This window comes from Camarhynchus parvulus, chromosome 11 (genome assembly GCF_901933205.1).
Source record: "Camarhynchus parvulus chromosome 11, STF_HiC, whole genome shotgun sequence".
Classification (NCBI taxonomy): Eukaryota; Metazoa; Chordata; class Aves; order Passeriformes; family Thraupidae; genus Camarhynchus; species Camarhynchus parvulus.
In genome coordinates this window covers 6,815,894-6,838,341 of record NC_044581.1, presented here as the reverse complement: position 1 = coordinate 6,838,341, position 22,448 = coordinate 6,815,894, and the positions used below count along the sequence as shown (strand labels likewise).

The 22,448-nt window shown below is 43.1% G+C and overlaps 1 protein-coding gene across 1 annotated transcript; it reads right to left on the bottom strand.

The window, feature by feature from the left end:
* Positions 1-34: 34 nt before the first annotated feature.
* On the bottom strand, positions 35-22,176 carry NUTF2 (nuclear transport factor 2). Its single transcript, XM_030956097.1, has 5 exons — positions 22,090-22,176; positions 13,522-13,646; positions 11,503-11,574; positions 7,322-7,420; positions 35-622 (listed from the first exon to the last, which is right to left on the bottom strand). The coding sequence occupies exons 2-5, from the start codon at positions 13,618-13,620 to the stop codon at positions 509-511; spliced, it is 384 nt and encodes a 127-aa protein (XP_030811957.1). The 5' UTR covers positions 13,621-13,646; positions 22,090-22,176; the 3' UTR covers positions 35-508.
* Positions 22,177-22,448: the final 272 nt, after the last annotated feature.

Sequence of the window (22,448 nt, the reverse complement as noted above, 5' to 3'; positions counted from 1 at the left end):
ACACACTCCACAGCCAACTCATAAAAATAATTTAAACTTTTAAGAAAATCTCTGTTTTATTGTGTAATGTAGCATTGAAACATCTGAACAAATCAATAACTGGGCTGTACAGGCTGCTGTTCTTTCATTTCTTTGGGTTATAGAGCATCTTGTCAGTACATAAACAACAACCTTTTGCATTATAAATTCTTTCCGAGGCATGCTGGTACAACACAAATTTCTTTTATCAAATGCAGCTAAGTCTAAGTTCCAAACATCATGCACAAGAAACTCATCTAGTGACAATGTAAACTCAGCAGAAGGGCAGGTCACAAGTCTTGCTTGCTCACGCTCTGCAGTGCTGCAGGTTTGTGTATGATATTTGGAATGTTCCGTGAGTGTGAATAATACCAGTTAAGAGGAGAGGAGAAAAACAAAAAAATAAAAACCAAAAAAAAAGGAAAAAAATAAAAGAAAAAATAAAAGAAAAAAGAAAAAAAAAAAGCCCGGGTGCCTCGGGATGGGCTGCTCAGCCGAAGTTGTGCAGTGCTAGCCTGAACATGTCATTGGTGCAAACCCAGGCATCGTTGATGTTCTTTAATAGAAATATCTGGTGGAATCCCATGATAGGATCTTCATCAGCCTGTAGAAAGAGAGGGGGGGAAAGGTTCAAATACTCATTGTTTTGAGAAACTTATTCCAAAATTCACGACGAGACAACTTCAAGCTAACATTACAGTGACATTACATGCTGTAAGGTGTGCAGTACCCCAGGAGACACCAACTCCACCAGAGGGTCTGTTCTGAGGGGCTTTGCAGACAAACAGCCTGGCCCAGAGACATGGAATTCCTGAACCAGCATCTGAAGTTGGGGTTTTGTGGAAGACTTGCTGACATGTCACTCACCACACTGATGGAACATGCCTGCCTCAGTGTGGAATCACAAATCCCTTGCCCAGGAATTAAGCTTAAAAGAAAGTGGTTCAATTTTTAACTGCTGAACTTTGGGTTGATGGCAGAAGGGAGTTTCAGGGAGTTTCTGCAGAGCTTGGTATCAACACTTTGCCTGCATGACCCAGGTGATCTGGGCTTTGAAAGCCTTGCCAGAGCAGGTACAGCTGGCCAGAAACACAGTGCTTCCCATTCCAGTGTCCAGCAGCAGCTGGAAGGGAGCAGAGCATTCACTACAGCTGGGACAATGTGTGCTAGGCACAGGGAATGGCTGCAGCACTGCCTGCACTCCTGCCTGACAATATGTCTGGGTATTTACATTACTACAAAAGCAGAAAAGAGTATCAGAGGGAGACTATACTCCCACTTAATTTTATTTACCCATCTTCTCAGAGACATTGTGCAGGAATCAAATCCTCAAAATAACATAAATGACTCCCAAATCAATCAGCTGGAAATCACACAACAGGATTTAATCTGAGCATCACACAGGACCAACTACAAAACAATCTTCTGATGGTGGCTGTAGTGTGTTCAATTCTGCATTTTTGGAGGATTTTAAGCTTTATTTTTTCAACACGTGACTGTTCAGCTTCAGAAAAGGGAGCAAATTTATAAAAAAGAGGCTTGAAAAGCAGCAGCCAGAGCAGCTGATGAAAGAGGCTGTCAAAACACTCAATGTTCACTGGCACTGCCCTGCTGCTGTTCACTGAGAACAAGTGAAAAGTCTGAAGAGCAAAGCAGACTACAGAATAAACAAAAAAGAAACTTTACTTTAAAAAAGTATTCAGGGACTGTGAAACAAGTCAGCTTTGAGGACCAACTTGCAAAGGACATCAGTTATATCACAGAACAGCAGGTCTGCCAGAACACTGGTGGCATCAGGTGCATGGAAAGGAAGCATTCAGATCCAAAATCACAGCATGGATTTCACAGTGACAACTGCCTGGGAAGTTAAGTGGTATACAATGAGTGCAGTTCCAGTAACTGTGTGCTAATTCACAGAGTAAGCCAAAGTGGGCCCTAGACTGGCCCCTCATGAAAGTAATACTAAAATAATAATAGATATTTATTTATTAAACCAGCTGAGAGCTCTAAAGCTATCAAGGCAAGCACAGGGTTAGCAGTTGTTAGGAAAGAACAAAGAACCAAAACCCAGAAGTAAGCAAATGCATAAATAGGCAAAGAGCACCCACATATAAGAAATGCATGCAGGATTTGAGAAGTTAAAAAAACAAAATGCTACAATAAAGTCATAAAAGGACAAGAAAAATGATCCAGCTACAGAATGGTTTCCTACTGAAGAAAGTAAATTGAGTACAACTTTTCAGCTTGCAAAAACATAATGAGAATGGGGAGAACAGGCAAGATAAATTACTATAAAACCATGAGGAACAAAGTGAATGAGGAAACTAATACAGCCAGAAATTGGGAAGGCAACAAGTAAGGCCAGGAATACGAGCAAGTCAGTGTTCAATACATGACTGAATGAGCAAGACGAGTGCCAGCAGTCACTGTGCAGCAGACAAGCAGGACAGCTTGTCCCTCACACCTGCTTTGCATGAGCCAGAGGCTCCCTAGGAAGGAGAGGAGGAGCCCAGTGTGAACACCAGCAACTCTGCTGGGCTACACCAGCCATCCAGCTCGTGTGTTAGCACACATGACAGCAGCCATGGCAATTATTCCAAAGGAAGTGTTAATCCTACTACATGTGCCCAGAACACATATCTGAGCTGTAGAGGTGGCCTGTGCACTGAAGCCTGTGGGTTTGTGCCTTTTCCAGGTGAGGCATTTTCACTGGGACATCTACTACAAGTTGCATAAGTACTTTTCACACCAAATCTGAGCTTGTCATTACTGACATGAGTATGCTTTAAAATATACCTCTGGAAAAAAATACCATCTCCAGACAAGCTTTAGTGTAGGTCTCCTTGATTTCTGATAAGTCTAGATAGGCTCTGATAAGAGTACTACAGCTCTTGATGCTTTGGCTTAAGGAGAATTTCCTCCTTTCTTAAGAAATTCAGGGCTGAAAACATGAAGAAAGATTAAAAGGGAATTCTCCCCAAAATATTTAGTGTTACGGACAGCAAATTCCTCACAATGAAGTCACACATTATTATTTTCTTTATTCCTTTCTTGTTATCCCTTCATAGCATAGAGAAGCAGTATACTTTAAAAACAAGGAAAATCCTAGACTATATTTGAGGTGAAGTATATACTTTATAGTCCATTCCCCAATTCTGACTATGCATAGCAAAGGCTTACAGGTTAGTGACTCAAGATGCCACAGAAAACACAGACTAATCCTATTCCATTTTAGTTTAGATGTTCATCACAGCTCAGATAACACCAGCTATCTTTACTTTACACTCCAAATTCAGGCATGTCCAACTCAGGATTTGCATTCCACATGTGAGCCCAGGCTCAAAACACAAGGGGCTTTAGTCTTCCTATAAAACTTTCCTTTGTGCAGTTCAAATTCTTCCATGACATCACTGAATTAAAACAAAAATTAAACAAGTCCCCGAATCAGACTGAAAGAATCCTCTGATTTCCAGGCCAGCCTTTTGCTCAGCATGACCACAGACTGCAGCAGCTCTGCATCACAGAACAGGCTGGTCCAGAGATGGTAAAAGTCCACAGAAGGGACCTTTATAGATCATCTAATCCAATTCTGCTATCCTGGGCAGGGACATCTTTCACTGCATCAGCCACAGCCTTGCCTAGCAGAGTCTTCAAATTCTCACAGAACAGATGTTTCACAAGGTGTACAGGCACCACTTCCCACGGTTTCAGTCTTCTCATGAAAATCTTCCCTTGTGTCCCATCTGTATATTCCTAGTTATGGTTTCTGACCACTGTCCCTTGTTACAATGTCTGGCACCACTGAGAAGAGTTTGCTTTCAGGTTGCTGGAAGTACTCAATTACTTTTCACTGACATTTCAAGGAGATGCCCTTAGCCACCTCCTCTCCAAGTTCCACAAGCTCTTCATCGCCCACAATCTTGGCAGCTTTTTGACCTTTCAGTTTTTCTACATCCTTTCTAACCTGGAGGCTCAAAAGGAACTTGTCAGCTCACAGAGCAGTGAGTCATGTCAGAGTTTGAGATGCAGCACTGCTTTGCATTTCAGCTTTAGCTACACAACTTTCCTCCTCTTGCCTGGTCAGAGAGTTTTACTTCTTCACCAGCACCCCCAGCAATTTTTGATTGAACTGCAGGGTTGCAACAACCCTTACCTCAAAGGAAAGGATAATTACTTGAGACTGCAGGTTCTTTCAGATGTGAAGCCTTATTTAACAGGCTTTAAGCAATGCTTTAAGTGTTCAGCATGCATTACAAAAATACCCAGTGATTTTAATTGCAAATTTCCTTTTCCTTTTAAAACTAGGAAACACTGCATAACAATTAGTTATTCACAATTAATTCTGCATGATCACTTCAAAAAAATCACACTCTGAGGAGAGCCACAGATGTGCCACATGGCTCTGAGAACACACAAGCCACAGCCATGCTTCTCAGCCGAGCTCAAGGGACAGAAGGGCGAGAAGAGAGCACTCCTTACTCAACCAGGACAGCGAGGACTGGAAGACAGGGAAGGCACAGGGTTAAACGTTGTGGAGGGCTAGCCTGAAGACTTCGTTGGTGCACACCCAGGCACCTTGAAAATTTTTCAACAAAAAGGTTTGTTGGAAGCCTAGAACTTGGTCATCATCTGCCTGAGCATGACAGGAGAAATACATTACTAGGTGAAGCACACTGAAGATACTGGGTGACATTCTGGATGAACATTGGCAAAGCAGGGTCACACCAAAAGGAATTCACTGCTAAAGGCTTAAACTGATGCTCACTCTTCCTAGTTGAAGCAAGCAGGCAGCACTCAGACAATGAACAGCAATAAAAACCAATATGATTACAGCAAGTGGATGTATATTTATTATACCTCTACAAAAGGATAACCCCAACCAAACATTAATACCTATCAGGATCCATTAAAGAGGATCTTTGAAAGCAATCACTGCACTGCTTTAGCCAGCCAGTTAGATCCCTGCTAGTGGCAGTCACTACTTAGATGCTCTGTTACTCTGCAGCATCTTCTCAAAGAAGCTGTTGTGCCCCAGCCCCTCAGTGCAGGTGATTCTACTGCAAAAGGTAGGTTTTTAAAAAAATTTATTTATAGTTGATACTGGTATATTAGCATGCTACTGGTGGTCTTGGGAGTGCCCTTCCTTGTGCAAAATTCTCTTACAGTTCTCCTTGAGAGCAATATATGCAGGCTGAGCAGGCACATCACTAAGAAGGCAGCTTTAAATAACAGTGAGTATGCAGCTCCACGTTTGCCTGTTATAGTGTTCCCTGCTCAACTGGAGCTACATGTGAGCCACTTGTTAAAATGCACCACCTGCACCCAGTTGTTCCCACTTACTGTATTGTACACAGAGCAGCACTGAGATGCAGTAGAATGGCTGTCAACATGTGTGAATTGGCATGAGAGAAAAGCATTCACTACATATGACAGCCAGGCTCATTCATGCCACAGACTGTTCCTAATATTTCATTTGTCCACCTCTATAAATATCACACAGGGCAGAAGCATGAAGTTAAGGTTTTAAGTTGACTTTGACTTTCCGGACACTTGTTCTGTGAGAAGCAGCATTCCTGAGATTAAAATGTGATTTTTAAAGCTAAGGTTTGAGACACATAAATGTGAAGAGTGGAAAAACCTTTCCTCACTTACTAAAAATTCACAAACAAGTTGCATTTGATCATGACCACAAGCATACTTTAACCCAGTATTTTCTCTCCAAATACCTGGATGCTCTAACACATGATCCTCAAATTAGACTGAGTAATTTCAGCAAACTGAAATTACACAGAGGTTAAAAAAATACATCAGAAAATACTACTCCAAGCCATGGTATTTATGGAAAGCTCCCAGAGTGCATTTACAATCCCTACATATTAATGGATTATGGTTTGAGAAAACCCAATAACTTTACAGAATCTTTTAGAACTTGGTATCTTGCCACAGGATCCAACACAATCACTGCTGCAAGCTGCAATCTACTTGATAATTATGCAATAACCTTAAAACATGACTGTGCAAAACGAGGTGCAGATGTGACTGGCCCAAGACATTGAGTCAAAAGGTCTTGATCACATCACAGAATTTTGTGCACACCCAAGAGCAAGGCTGAGGAGATCAGCACATCTGTCCTGTAATTCAGTGCTTTCCATGGTCATGTGTGGCTGCTTTTCCACAGAGTGTGTGCAGGTGGGACTGAGCAACACAACAGCTGGAATCCAACTTGCAGCTAGGAAGCAGGAGCAGCTTTAATGAGAGCCAAAGCTCCCTCTGTTAGGTTCAGCAGTGGATGCATTACAGTGGGCACTGCTCTTCTCAGCTGCCCAGCCCAAAACAAAGAGAACAGCTTAGCAAGCAGATTCAAACATTCAGTCCTATGTCTGCTTAGTAGACAGTACAGTGTCAGTGGAAGTTTGAATGCTCTGATACTAGAAGTGCCATCAAGTTAGTAGGAAAAGGAAATCTAAACAGCTATTTTAAAACAAACTGTGTGCATCTAACTCTAAACATTGGATGGGATTAGAGGCCTGACTTCACAGCATGGCTGGACCAAATGAGCTCTGATAACTTTAACTACTGCTACATAATTTCACATTTTTTAACTATTACCACCCACTGTAAGCAAGTTCTGTCTGCAGCTGATTTTATTTACAGAGTATTTTTTGCAAATTCCAGGACAATGTCTTTCATTCATCAGCAGCTTCATGAATTTACAAGTCTGTGGCCCTGGTATATTGGCAGACTGGGTAAGTTTGCACAGTTCAGTAGTATCACTCACACAGCAATATGGTCATACTAAGCCTGAAAAATAATCTGATTCTTCACAAGAAGCAGCTGTTTCAACAATTAGTGTTTGATCTCAGAGGCAACATTTCCATTGCTGAATCAGTTTTGGTTACAGAGGTACAGGACTGTACTAACACCAGGATTGTATTCTTGTGTCCTGTGACAGCAAAAAAAAATGTATGGACTCACTGAAGGGTGGTCAGTTAACAAATGAAATCTGCTAAATCAGAGCTCAATGCAAATATTACATCAAGGAGGATGTTAAACTAGATGTGCTTAAATTGTCCAAGAACACTGTGACAATGCTTTTAAATGCAACAGAGGACACCAAAACCTTACTGCATCAGGGTAAGGGAAATGCTGATGCCTCTAGAACCCACATGGTATTTGTCTGCACAGTAAAATCCACCCATGTTCCTTCCCCACCCATGAAAGCATTTAAATGTATTCAGAAATCAGATAATTTAGAATCCTGCAAAAATCTAAGACATAAGCACCTGTAATGGAAAGAGTTTACCTTAAGCTGTCCCACTACCATACTGAGTATACAGCTATCAGGTGTAGGTTGGTGGTCTTGTGCTGTGATGCTGTGTTGTATTTTTTGGAAAGGGAGGCTCTGCAATGAAAAGAAATCAAAATAAGAAATGTACAGTAATGGAATTATTTAACTTACAAAACAAAGACTGAGCAAATCCAACATTATGAAGTGTTAGACTATAGTGGCAGTACTGCACAGAGAACTGTTGCAAATGAGGGCCCTACTCATGTGGGGTAAATTTTAACAGGTGTGTTTTTCAAGCACCAAAAGAGGACATAATGTCATCATACACAGTAAATGGTATATTTTCCTACTCTAACTGCACTGCCTGAAGGGCTTCAGATCATCTGTAAGCTCAAAGTTCTTATGATGAAGGAACAAACCTCTGCTCTCAACTGTGTTAAAAGATTTTGTCATCTAATACTTGATGTTTACCAGACAACTCTGAATTTGTTTCTTTGTTAAAGTGGCTATGAATGGAAAGGAAAAGTGGATTAAATCTTCAAGACTTGAAATCCACATATCCACTCTTGCCCTTTTTAATTGCCTTTACACTCAGGTAGCCAGTGTCAGTATGTCTGGAGGAATGTGTGCAAGGAACACACCTTGAGAAACACTAGGCATTGGAGAATAATTCCTGTCTTTCAACTTAGACCACATTCACATTCCAACATGGAAAATTCCAAGCAGTGAACATGAAACACCTGGGAGATCTGAGAGTCCTGTCACACAAATGCAATTTTGGGACTGTTCTCCCAAAAGCTGCATTATTGCTGAGTGCTTTAGTGGCAGCTCAGCATGGATGGAGCTCCAGGTGACCATGTGGCAGATACCCAAAGTCCAGGAACTGCACAGGATGGCAGCACGTGGCCATTCAAACCTCAGGTGGCACTTGGATGCCTTTGCTGCATTTGGAAACAGGCTGAAACAGATCCAAATGCATACTCCAACAAATCCTGCATTTCCCTCTAGTGGAAGGAGCCCCAAAGGCTTCCTAGAAGGCCTAGGTAGAGACACAAGTCCTGCTGTCATGGATATGAAGTACAGTCTCGGCTCTACAAGCCCAAGGCTATAGGAAGAATTCTAGGAAGCTAAATCCATGGATAACAGAACACAAACTGTGGAAGGATCAGGACCTGAGGAAGCAAATGAAGTGTAGGGAGCAGCCCTCTAATTAGAGGGACACTGTTCAAGAACACCCTTTAATAAAGCCTGTGGTGTTTCCTTTCAGCTGGGAGTGTAATCCCAACCAACTCGAAGTGCAAAGTGAACCAATTGCTTTGCAGTATGGAATAGACATTTAGTAACAACACAAATCCAGAGCCTTCTTTTCTGAATGACCAGCAGACTGTTTTCCAGGGTCACCATCCTGAACTTGAATGTGCAAAATGCCCACACAGCCTGCACAAGCATAGGCTGGGATGTTCCTTTGACAAAAGGATACTCCAAAGCCTAGTCCCACCTCAGCACAAGAGCTTCTTGTTGAATAAGCCCTGCAAAAAGATTCTCTTGAAAAGACAGAGGGATGAAGGGGAATGAATGCAATGCATTCCAGGAAGGAAGGAAAGTCTTTGGAATCAAGAGCTCTGCAAAATGGTGACAAGGAAACAAAGACAAGGCTGGGTAAGACAGTGGCTGTTTTAAATACCTGATTCCACAGGACAAGAGGAAATGGCCTCAAGCTGCATCAGAGGAGGTTCAGGTTGGACATCAGGAAGAATTTCTTGACTGAAAAGGTTAAGCATTGTAATGGGCTGCCCAGGGAAGTGGTAGAATCAGCATCCCTGGAAGTTTTCAAGAAACAACTGGACATGGCACTTAGTGCTATGGTTTAGTTAAAAGGTGGTGTTCAGTCAAAGGATGGACTCGATCTTGGACAACTTTTCCAACCTTAAAGACTCTTTGATTGTCTTCTTCAGAGGAAAGGATCCCAAGACTCTTTGATTGTCCTCTTCAGAGGAAAGGATCCCAGCCTAGTGAGCTACTCATATGATGCACTGGGAGAAATCCCATTGGAAAGAGTAGGAATGTAGGTGACAGAAAAGATCACTGATTTTTAGGATAGGTAGAGGCTACCTCAAAAGGAAAGCTACTTATAGACATGCATCTGTACAGGAGTGAAGGATTTTGTGGCATGAAAAGTACAATAAAAGTGTCTAAAAAGCATAGAGCCACACAAGCAAGGTTTTTACCATCCTCTGACTTTAGGAATTGACTGGCCTTTCACTATGAAAACTATGGAATCTCCTGAAGTCAGGTAAGAGAAATTAGGCAAGAATAAAGTTGAGTAGCATAAACTCACTGCTGGCAGCAAGAATACCTGTCTCAGCTTCCTCCTTGGTCCAGGATGTTCATAGAACTACGTAATTATTATCTCAAATGCTCAATGTAAATCAGGCTGCCCCTAATTAGCACAGGCACTCCATGTTAAACAAAGCCAGCACCAATTAGGACAGAAGGAACTGAAGTGTCAACTCCCACGCTGTAGCAAGGCACAGATGTGCTGGGCCTGCAGAGCAATGCCCATACAACCTTGCCCTACTATAATAGCAGACTGAAAAGGTGCCATACCGTTGCTGTCACACAGCAAAGAACTTGATCTAAAAGAAAATGCCACCTCTTTGTGCTCACATCAGTTCACCAGCCAGGCACTGAAGGACACAAGACCACAGGAGTGTGAAAGAATTTCAGTGTCAAACTTCCAGAGCTGTGCTGAACTGAGTAAGCAGCTCCAGAAGCAGAGTAGGTGAGCACATAAAGCTGACACAGCAACAGGAGTCCAGGCAGCCCAGTGCTGACAGAGGAATGCTGAGCGACATGAGAGTCACTGTAAGCTGATACAGCCCATAATGAGCCATGGTGGTGGAAGGGCATAGAGCAACTTCAGTGCTTTTCCTCTTCACTTTAAGCAGATGGATACAAGCCAGAAAAAATTTCCCTAAAGCAGAGTAGTGTGTCTTCACTCACCAATTGCAACTGCAGCAGGCACATAAATCCAGAAAGTCCACCTTGCACCAGTGAGAGGGAAGGTAAAGATGAGCTATGTCACAGTGGGAAAGGGGCTGGATCTGCCTGGGCTGAATCCAAGGCAGCAATCAGACACTGTGGCCAAGCAAATGCTTGGCTGGTTGGGTATCTGAGTGGCTGCAAGCCCAAAAGTCTAAAGAACACTGAATACACAAACAAGCAACCCCGGAGCTTGGGTAGCTCCTCACCTACAAGGAAGCAGTTGCTGCTGTTTCTGAGATGTGCAGCCTTCTCAAAGGCAACACAGGTACCTAAAGCACAGGCCTGAGGGCAAACCTCAGTCTTTACAGTTAAAGATGCCTTAGGCAAAAGAAGCAATTCCAAAACACAGGAGGAGTAGCTGTGCAATAAGCCAAGTGTCAAGTTTCAATTACATTTCTTCTCAATGTGTAATAAAAATGTCTGAAATACCATACTCAGAGCAGACTGTCTGGTGACCTAAAAAGCATGTCCTCTGCATATCTTGCATGAGGAACAAACTTTCTAGTCTCATGACAGCTTGCAAGTACCCCCAGTTTTATAACAGAACCATGGATTTACTCTAGAAGATAAAAATTCTTTTCGTTTAAACAAACATAGAATTCCAGTGCCCTCTCACTTGCTGAAGAGGAAACACATTTCAAAGTCCTGAATCCTACCTGCTCACATCTGAACTGCTGACAAATCTGCACTGAGGATAAGTCAGCTTCTCCACTATAGAACTTATTTGCAGTTTACGTATCAGAAAACAAGCTGTTCCTTGCTGTAATGTGTCTAGCCTTTATCAGACAGATCCAAGTAACAGGATTGCTACTGCTTCTTCCTTAAAAGAGCAAAGGCACCTTTCACTCCTCTAGATCAGAGGCAGCTTATGCATTAGACCTTTTAAAAAAAATAAATCAATAATGTCAAATACAATTGCAGTCACAAAATAACCTTGCAAACTATGGAGTCAATTAACATTCCAACGTTAGAGCCATCAGTGGAATAACCCACTGGGCAGCAGTAATTCATAACATTTCTTGAAGAACTAAGCTGGAAGCACAAGTTCAAGATTTTTGAACTGCTTAAGTCTAACTCAAATTTTCAGAAGCAATTATCTTCTAGTCTTCATAACTGTTTCCCAAAACATTCAGTAAGGATTACAGACTTACAGTTAGTTTTTCAACGATGGCTGCTTTGCCCTGGAACTGCTGTCCTTCCCACGTAAGGCATGATGCATCAATCTGGGGGAAAAAGAAAAATGTCATCAACTTAGGTAGCCCTTAAGCAATCCTGATAAGAGACTTTATGTATTTACTAGAAATCCTCAGAATCCAGCTATTTGAAAACGACCTCAAAGGGACACAGAAAGAAACCAGCAAAATCAATTGAAGAAGTTTGTAACAATCAACTAAAAATTAAGTACACTACATTTCAGTATCATAAGTCTATCAGCAAAAAGAATTCCTGCCTTTGGATAAAAGTCAGCTTTCGGAAGAAAATCTAAAGGATTAAAAAAAAATAATTACAGACACAAAGTCAAGCATGTGTAAAGAGAAAAATATATTAAGAAAACTGACAACATGGGTTGCATCACCAGGGCAGCGCTTCAACTCACCTAACTCAAGCAATTCAAAAGTGACTGGCCAGATCCCTACCTGGGATAAGTGACAAAAGTCTTAATTGACTTGGATCACATCACTAAAGGTAAACTGAATCTTGTGGTGGAAGTAGTGATACAGGAATACAAACCAAATCTAAGAGCTCCCTGCAGCATTCCTGCATGCTATAAAATTTGTTTGCTCCCCCAGGGTCTCTGGAGGGAAAAAGTTTATCATTAAAAGCCTATTTCTACAGAATCCCCCCAGATTTATACAAATTGTGACCTTGGTGCATTTCAGCCACACAAAACAGTGTGTGTTTTCTCCACAGTTCAGGAGCTCCACAAAACAACACACATCAGTGACCTGCATAATAGTTCTCCCAATTACATGTGCACAGGACTCTGTTGAATGATGGAAGGCAGAAAGACCCTCAGGGTGAAAAAAAGCCAGGAGTTCACTGTGTGGAAGGCCCTAAATCCAGGAATTTAAATTAGTCTGTACTTAACAACACTTTGAGGACTGAATGTATTTTGGTAATAAAATACAAACTACTAAGAGCCTCCATATTCAGAGCTGTGGTTGGAACACAAACTGCTTGGTTTTCTTTCTCTCTAGGCTCTGTACACAGCTTTTTGGGCAAAGTAAACCAACAATCTGGCAGGTAGCAAGTACACAACAATCCCAAGAGCAAAGGCTATCAGTGCTGCTGGATATTGCTGAGGTATAAGGAGGGGTGGCAGAGGGTGTTGAACCATTTAAATCCTCAAGAGCTTGCTGAAACTTTAGCTCATCCAGCAGATGAAAAACCAGCCAGAAAAACAGGATATGCTGCTAGAAGACTTGTCAGCCTTGAACCTCTTGCTGCAACTCCTCAGCCACCCAGCAGCATTCCTCACCATCCGCAATCAAACTCCACACACAGAGCACTTGGCGTGCTCCGGAGGAATCTTCCCCCAAAACTAAAAACTGATGTGCCTTGGGTTTGTTAGTTACACTTTTTAATTCTGGTATCCAAGTCTACTTCAGCCCAAATAAGATGCAAAACTAAAAACCTAATGACTGAGGAAATTTAAACTAAATTTACATTCATTTAATATGTCATTCTACATTTTAAACTGGATTTAAAACTGTAAATCTATTTTACTGTTCAGAGGATTAATACAGCATGAGGTCCAAGAAACACCTGCAAGAACTGCTAAACACAGGGTAGGCCTTAAATTACATCCCACTTCAAGAGGGATCCAAGCAAATCCACGCCTGTAAATTAATGGCAAACTAAGACTAGAATGTTTGCTTTTACAGAGCACTTCATTACAGGATTATCATCAAACCCCTCCAAAACAAATCACTGCCTACAGCTAAACAGGGCTTTTGTGAGTCTGACTGCCTACAAGGCAAACAAAGCTCCAAACAGAAGTGAGACATAAAAGAAAGGCAATAAATAAAAGTGAGTGTGATGGCACTGACTGGCATTCTGGAGTCAGGATAAAGCCCACTATCCCACCCTGTGTATTCTCACACATCAAAACAGAGAACTCCAGACAGATAATGGGAGAGAGTCCCAGCTCCCCTTCTGTGGATACTTACATATATTGCTCCTAACTGAGTCCTGTCTGCATCAAAAAGCTGGTAGTAATGTTGTACAAAGCTGGATCCAATCTGCTCCCAGATAGGCTTGTCTCCCATTCTGAATCCTCAACCAGAGCCAGTGACTACAAAACAAGCAAACAAAACCATCAGAAAGACCACAGGAATAAGTGTAACACTTGGCTTGAGTATTAGCATCAAGAATCACAGATCTTCTCAACTGGCCTGAGTTTTTCTTTGGGATAAGTAGGACAAACTCACCTCTGTATCCTAGACTTGTAAATAAAAGTCTTGAATAGTGAATGCTTTAATTTCTAATTATAGATGTGGTTTGTAGTGCTATTTCAGTGGGAGGTCATATCTCATGTACAAAAGTGGAGAACAAGAACAAAACCAAGTGTTACCACCTTGTCTTCACATATTTCAGAAGTTACACCATCTGAACAAGCTGGCAAGTGCTCCCTGTTTCAGCTTGGTCTCATTTACTGTAAACAACTGACCTGTCTGCAAGTGGCTTACACCAACTGATTCATGTATTTAGCTCCACAGGTATTTCACCATCCACAGGCCATTCTAAGAGTGTCCTGTCAATGGCACATAACAAGAATTAATTCACTAGCTCGTTGTTCAACATAAGCTTACTGCCCATCCTCTTCTGTCAGTGAGGCTGAAGTAGACTCAATGCTTATCTTTGAACCTGTGATAACTTCAAGACACAAACCATGATTTTTCATAGTGCAGAGAATCCTAGTGAAGGTGCTGAAGGCATCCCACACTTCTGAACACAAATCCCTCTGTTCCAGAGGGGGTTTAGCATAGAGCATGCACAGCAGTCTAGACAGATGGCTGTATCACATTACATTTTTCAAGAAAGCAAATTCATTTTTATTTATCCTGATCTCTCTCTGAAAGTCAGAAGAATTGTGCTAAAATACAAAACACAAAATAGCTGCACTCAAACCTCACTACATTATTTTTTAAGACCTGAGTTCACTTCAAGCAAACTATACTTGCTTAACACCTACATCTGTCAGCCACTAGTCCCTCTTCTCAATCCCTGTCCAGGAACCTTGGAGATACAGGTTTAAATTGCACTGCAAGCCTAGAAAGGTATGAAATTCTGTTTTAAGACACAGGACATAATAGTTATTTTGGTTTCCTTTAGCTGTCAATTACTCACACACCTGTGTAAGATTTAACAAATTCCTAAAAGAAGCAAAACACACACTCCCAAAATCTCCACAGAGGGGACTCCCAGGCCCAGCTTTTTGTGCACAGTTGGACAAGAAAGCTCTTTGCATATTTTAGGCCTCTGAGCTTTACTCATACATGAAATGGGTTCAGACTCTAGGCTGGAAGTATTAAGGTCATACAGATTTGGCCAGACTTATAGAAGAGCAAATCTCTTTTGTCAGATCAATGGCCTAACAGCAGGCAGCATCTGTGTTTTCAGGTGGTACATTCAACTACCAAGCACAGCTGCTATCACACTTTAAACATCCTAATTTCACAATCAGACACCTAGGCAGTACAGTCAACATCCAAGTCACCAAGCCTGCACACTGACATAAAAATTCAAAGTCTTGTTGCCACATCACTGTTGTTTCAACTGTTCCAAAGAGATCTACAGTCTGGTGTTAGTCACCATCATGAGCTCCCCACTGATACTTGCAGTACATACCTCAGTCTGGAGCAGTTTACCCAGTGTGGCCACTCCTCTGGGAAAACACATCACAAATTTAAAAAATCACCCAAGTACAATAGATTTAAAAAAAACCCAAAACCAACCCCACACTCACTTCCCAAACAACTTAAAACTAGTTCTTTACAAGTGAAAAGGTTGTATTGATTGCACATCATAATTGCTGCATATCAGCCTAATCTGGAGTTGATCCAGAAATCAAATAACTTCAGCCTGTATTAGGGGATTTTATGTTAAAGATAAAACACCCTAAAATCATGGCACCAACTCCCTGGAAGCTCTACTGAGTGATGCCCACCCTGCTGAGAGGTAGGACTCATGTCATATTTGGAAACCAGAAGGAGTAGGACTTAAGTTTGATGCCGGCAGTTTCCATTCCAGACCTGTGGGTACCTAGTTTGGGATGGCTGCAGTGGAGCCAACAATCAGCACAGATGAAAATCACATTGAATCACTTTGTATGGATCAAGCTTCAATTCCAACACATGAAGTTACATCACTGTCAGATACTCCTAAACATTTAAGGGCAAATCTAGTTGACAGTATTGATGCTCAGCAGCCACACATGAAACACTGAACTGAAGTTGAGGACAAAAAATAACCACCAGCTTATTCTTCTGAAGCTAAAGCAAGGTAGCTGTTGCCATATTAAACTTCCCCACACACAAGAAGTCCATTCACCCTTAACAGCTCCCTGTACCATCACACAAACCCAAGATCAAGCTGTATGCCAGCACTGCACCTCATTTAGTCCCTCAAGGCATAACAGCCTCACTCAAGCACCAGATGCCTTCTGTTCAATCCTGAACCTGTGAGAAAGCCTTAGAGACTGCAAGGAATGAAGGAATTCTTATTTTAAATATGGAAAGTAGAATTACGGTTTCTAGATCTAAAAATTAGTATGTTAGCTTGCTATCTCCTCCTAAAAAAAGTATTTGTATTTTGAACAGTAAAATACTATTAAATAAATAAAATAAAAAACAGAATAAATTTGACCAATTATAATGTTGATTTTCTCAGAAATAAGAAAAAGCTAAAAAAAAAGTTGTTGAAATTAATGATCCTTGACTAATTTTCTGTTTGCTACAACCTTACTCTCTTTCCTGTGCCATTCATATATGGTTTTGCTGTACACTCATTCTTCCTGGAAAGGTTCATTTTCCTTTTCTGATTTGTCACCTTTTCCTCCATGCTGTCTTGTGTTTTCTGCCTGTCATTACAGATGTAAGAAGCTTAGAGATGTACCTAAAGAAAGAACAAGATGGGAATGATCTGTGTCATCCAGCCCAGTCCCTTTCAGTGAGACACAACCCATGTAAGACTGTATTGATACACTTATCAGTACAGTATTTTAATGAGATAAATATAATATAAAAGGCTTTAGGATCTATTGCAAACCTATGAGGAAAGCACAGGTTCTGATGTTGTCAAACACTAGGGCAACACAGGGGTGCCTCAGAGCCATTCAGCCAAATCCACCTGTGGTTCACTCAAATCTATCCATGGTTACAGAAACAAGAATATCCACTTAAGATAACGGCAGATAAAAGAAGTTTCAATAAACTAGAAAGCTCCTAAGATGTTGCTTAAAAAGGACTCCTGTCCTTTTAAAGGCATCTGCTGAAAGTTACTATTGTGTAAGTGCATTACTGGATATTCCATCTTAATTCCCCACAGAAAAGGAGATAATTTCCCTAAGCTAATTAATTTCCTTGCCTTTGTCACTTCAAACCAAGGCTACCTGCTCACATCCACTTAAGAACATCATGGTCCACTTGGTTCACAGCTTCTTCACAAGGCACAGTTGTAAAGCTGAGCTACCAGCACAGTGTAATAATTCACATTATTCACTCTATTTCTTGGACTCTGCTCTTACTAGAGAATTTATCCCCACCCCAAATACCACCCAGCAGTGCTTCAGTGCTGAAGCAGAAACCCAATACAGGGCACAAAAGCTGCAGCTCCCAGCAACTCTGTCTTCAACAGGTATATATATACTGACACTGCTGAACTGAAGTGCTTCTCTGCAGGGACCTTCTGCAGTGACATCAAAATAAAACTCTCCAATACCTTTGCCAGGCTGCCTACTGACATGTCAAGAGTAAATCCCATCCCTGTACACATCTCTCACCACAATCCCTACACATCTCATCCTACAATGTACCAGGGCATCCCTGGTGATTGTTTTGCATCCATCTGCCTTGGCATGTGGCAGAGACTGCACCAGGAGCAGGACAAGCTGCAGAACCCAGTGAGCAGAAGCATTGGAGAGAAAGCTGCACCCATAAAACAGAGAAGACCTAGAAGAGAATAGAGCCACCACATGGGCCCTGAGTGACCTTGAGTAAAACTAGGGTTACACAGCCTCAGGCGGGCTTTTTTATCCACAAAATCCAAAAATACAGAATCTTTTCCATTGCTTGTCCCAGCTTTGGTGTCTCTGTCTACAGTTTGGGTGTGAGATTAGCACCAGCACACCAACACTGCCCATAACTCCTCAGGGGAGCTCAGTCCTTAAGAGACTCATTTCTGCCACCTGTCTGGATGAAACCTCCTCCTACTGCTTCCTTCCCAAGCTACAAAACACATGATTCTGACAGTTTGCTGCAGCATAGAGTCCATCTTTCTGCTCATGCAGCACCACCAGAGCTACTCAGAGGGATGGCTTGAGGAAAAGTCACTTTTTTACATGGAAAAACAACACTAGTAAAGAGATTGCCTTCTCTGAAACACATTAAGTGCCCGTGACATTTGGAGCAGGTGAGCTACTGTCACAGCTCTGCACTATGAAGAAAGAACAAAAAGTTCAGCCAGCAGTTATGCTTTATCACATTATCTGACCTGGACACATGTAAGGCTGCTGCTATCAATTAAAAAAATTAAGTCATTCTGAATTGGAGCAAGGTAGGCCTGTGATTCTAAAAGAATATGACATTTTCTGAAAAAGTCAACAAAAACTAGCATGAGCAATAGTAAAAGATAAATTGGTAAAGAAAAACAGAGGTGGTCTGCCAGGGATTGCCACATTTAAAAAGCAAGCTGTATTCAAAGAATCAATGAACAACCACCACAGGCACAGAAGGTCTGTGAAGTCTTTCTGGTCTGCAAAACACTCAAAAGAAAAAACCCACTGAATTGTAAGAGGAAAAACCTCAAACAAATGCATTCTAATGCTAGTGGAGAAAATTGCCTTCTATTACCCAGTTATGACTGTATTTATTCCACAAGTAATCTCAGCATAAATAAACCACGCTCCCAGGATAGTAAAGCCAGCCCAACACCACCAAAGTCACTCTCTCTCAAGACTGAATTCAAGCTTGTTTTCTGGAAAATTTGAGAATCAGTGCAACAAATTAGCACCACCACCACCCTTAAATCTGTGCTGCTGGTCCAGTGACATGTGAATCCACCGCAAACATGGTTCTGACCATCAGTTGCTGTGTCCTTCACTACTGATTAACAGGAGCAAATAAGGACAGTGAAAGCACTCTCAGCTTTTGCAGTCCCTGATACTCTTGCAATTTTTACCACACAGGTATGTTAGATGACTTAGAGAGTCAGCAGTCTTTAGACTGGTAAGTAAAGTAAAGCAGCCATCAGTTTTAGGCTATTTTTCTTTTAATAGCTTTTCTTTTGCCCCTAAAACTTGCAAAGACGAGAGTGTCTCCAGTGTGCACTTTCTAGGAACACAATGGAACCAGCATCACAGGACCAGTTCATCTTCTTTCTATTCAACTCCACCAACAACCACTTGATAACAGATCATCCTCCTTTAGCAAAGGATCCACTCCCAACAGAGAAACTATGCAAATTATCCCAGAATAATGCAGGTTTGCAAGGGACCTCCTCTAGCTCAAGGCAGGAGGACAAACCTGTTCCACTGCCTGACTGGCCTCATACAAAGGGCAGCTGTCCCCTGTCCTACCCCAATCCCATCTGTCCCAGGCATGCCCTCATGTGCTGCCCTGCCATGAGGTACCCTGAGAAAAGCCTGGCTCCATTCTCCTGATCATGGCCTGACAGAGACTGGAGGCTGGGATTAAGCTCTGCTCAAGCCTTTCCTAGACTAAACAAGGCCAGGCAGAGTGCCCAGTAACACAGGGATGCAGAAATACTGGAACTTACTGAGGGGCATCCTGCCTCATCAGTCATTTATCCTCAACACACTGCAGCTCTGCATGGTAAATGCCAATTCAGCAGTGAACCTTTCTCATGTGAAAACCTGTAACATTTCCAGTTGAGGAACACATTTATGCATTCAGAACTGAAGGAAAGAAGTGTTTCTCTGACGTATTTCACAATTATCTCCACAGCAGTTGACTGATCCACAAGGAGACCCCTCTGTGAACTACAGCTCAAGGCCAATCAGAAACCACTGACTTCAGAGACCTCCACCAAGTAATTGCCATGGACTGCTCTGTGCAAGAAATGACATTATCCTAAATATGTTTTAGAGCTAAAAATAATTAAGTCTAGATATGTGAACAGTGAAAGAATGGAAAGGGAGAATGGAATGGGGAAGATGACAAGGTCTAGACTATTTCCTTTTGGGAAATACATTTACTTGCCCCTTCTTAGTCTTTTTATTCCTCTACTCCAACTTTGGTAAAACAAATTAATGAGGGAATTATGCCAACCTGAGGTACATCTTTTTTTGTTAGAAATGTCAGCAAGTGTAAGGCCACTAGTACACAAAGCACCTGAGGAAGACTCTGGGAAAGCTTTCACTGTGCCTGCAGCTCGATGCTCATCCCAACTGCAACCTGACAACCCAAGAGGGCCACAGAGAGTCAGTCAGGATGATTTTCAAATATACAGACATATACTACACATAACTGCAGAGGGGGACATCATGTTTTGTTGTTAAGCAAAAGCCACAATGCTACACAACTGCCTCTTTTTCCAGAATGTTCTTCATGCAAGGCAAAGACTGAATTCAAGTTTGCAAGGCTGAAGCCACATTTCCTTTTCCCAAAATTAACACAGGACTGCCCAGTTTAAAAAAAAAAAAAAAAACAAAACCAGGAGGCACTGGGGAACTGGAGGGGAGAACTGCTACACCCTGTTTTTCTTTACCTTATGGACACAGTAACAAAACACTGAATGGCCAAACTTGCCACAATATCTATAAGTTTCAAAACAACCTAAAAGAATCATACTTGCAATGTTACCAGCTATCAGTATATGTTGCAATTCCTTAACTAATCATACTCTGCACTTTCACTGAGTAAATTATCTTCTTATTAACAGAGGCAAAAGAAATCCAGCAGAGAGAACTGCAAAGTTGTTACCATTTGCATTTTTCCAAAGACCTGAACAAACACAGGCGTTAAGCAAATATATTTCAAATCATCTAACAAGTAACTTGCAACCTTTTAGGCAAATTATAATTAAGGGCCCAGTGGGAAAATAGTTAAATTGTCCAAAAGTGAGCCAAAATATCTCCTCACTTTAAGTGAGATCAGGCATTTCACCATATACAGAAATTTTGCTATTTCTAGGAGAAGGTCTGTGAAATGCCTTTTGTTTTGTTGCTGCTAAAAGAAAATGTTAAGTCACTGCACATAAATACAGAAATCACTGCTTGAACACAACTTTTCAAGAAGGCAAAAAGAGTATTAACTTGAAATGGCAGCTGCTTAAGGAATCAGAATTCACTTTCAAGCAACATTTTTGCAACCAATTCCTGCTCAAGCATTTACCCGAGCTTTTTTCCCCCAGATCAATACAGTATGCCCAGCTCTACGATATATTTACACTGGAAATTATGGACTTCAAATGAAGTGAATTATTATTTCAGCCCGCCTCAGACAGGAAGTTCGATTTGAATTGCAAGAACAGGCTTTTGGGAATTTAAATGTCTTCAGAAAGCTATCTCACATTAACTGAATGTAACACACACTCCTATTGCACACCTTTGCAGGTGTTCTCAAAGCTGAAAAGTGACAACAGCCAGAGAAGGCAAAAAATATTCTCTCTTGCACATCATACTTGAAAATGGCAACTCAATGTGAAAACTACATGGTTTTTACATTGAGTTGCCATTGATACTTAGCAGATACTCTGATACTCAGCAGATCACTGAGCACATGCACTTTGCTAGCTTCACTCCAAGGAAGCATGAACCTTTCACGTTCATTGTGACAAAGTGATTCGACCATGTCAGATAACTCCAGTCCTCTCACAACCTTCTGGTAAGACAGAAAACAGCAAGAACATTAAAACAGAGCACACCTACTGCCCTGCACAACCCATCTCCTCGCAGCTCCCGGTTCCCTCCCTTTAACTCTCCTCCCTGCGATACCGAACCGTGGCAAAGCAAGACTGAAGCACGGACGGGCAGCAGGCCGAGAAGCCTCGGTGCCTCTGAGGGCAGCGCCGGGCACAGCACGGCCGGGGAGTGCCGGGGGCTGCCGGCGGGGCGAGGCGAGCCCAGCCCAGCCCGCACCCCGCATTGTGCCCCGGCCCCGCCGGAGCGATGTGCCCCGAGCCTGCGGGCCGAGCTCGCCCCTGCGAGGCCCCTCGCTCCCCCCGGGCCGCCCGCCCCCCTCAGCCCACCCGCCGGCCCACCCACACGCGGGCCCCGCCGGTCCAAGGCACGGCCGGCGATGGCTCGGCTCCCGCCGCCGCCGCCCCTCGGAGACCGCGCTGCCGGCGCCTCAAAGACGGGGAAGGTCAGGGCGGCTCTGTTCGGCGGCTCCCGCCCAGCCCGGCCCGCGGCAGCCGGCAGCGCCCCGCGGCGGGGATGGGGCTGGGCCACGGGGCCGCGGGGGGCGAGCGCGGGGTGTGGCGGTGCCGCGCGCCGGCCCGCGGGCGGTGCCGGTGCCGGTCCCGCCGCCACCACCGGTCGCGCCCCCCGCACTCACCCGCGGCTCCCACTATGGCGGCGGCAGCGGCCCCGTGCGCGGCGCGAGCCCCCTCAGCCTCCCTCGCCCGCGCTTCTGCCCCGCCCCGCTCCGCCCGGCCCCGCGGCATGCCGGGACAGCGAGTCACACCGGCCGCCGGACGCGCACTGCGACAGGCCGTTGGAACTACAACTCCCGACAAGCCCCGCGGCGTACCCCGCTGTGGCTCATTTGAATGAGGGAAGGGGCCCGCGTGCCGCTGGCCCCGCGGCGGCGCCCCGGAGCATTGTGGGATGGTGGGGGAGCGGAGCGGGGCCCTGCGCCTGGGGAGTGACGGGGCTGGGGCTGGGGCTGGGGCTGGGGCTGGGGCTGGGGGCTGT

Excerpts from the sequence above, each read along its gene's own strand:
- NUTF2 (XM_030956097.1), bottom strand. The coding sequence starts at position 13,620 with ATGGGAGACAAGCCTATCTGGGAGCAGATTGGATCCAGCTTTGTACAA. Across the intron at positions 11,575-13,521 it reads CTCAGTTAGGAGCAATATAT|ATTGATGCATCATGCCTTAC; the intron begins GTAAGTATCCAC and ends TTTTTCCCCCAG. Across the intron at positions 7,421-11,502 it reads CCATCGTTGAAAAACTAACT|AGCCTCCCTTTCCAAAAAAT; the intron begins GTAAGTCTGTAA and ends TTTTCATTGCAG.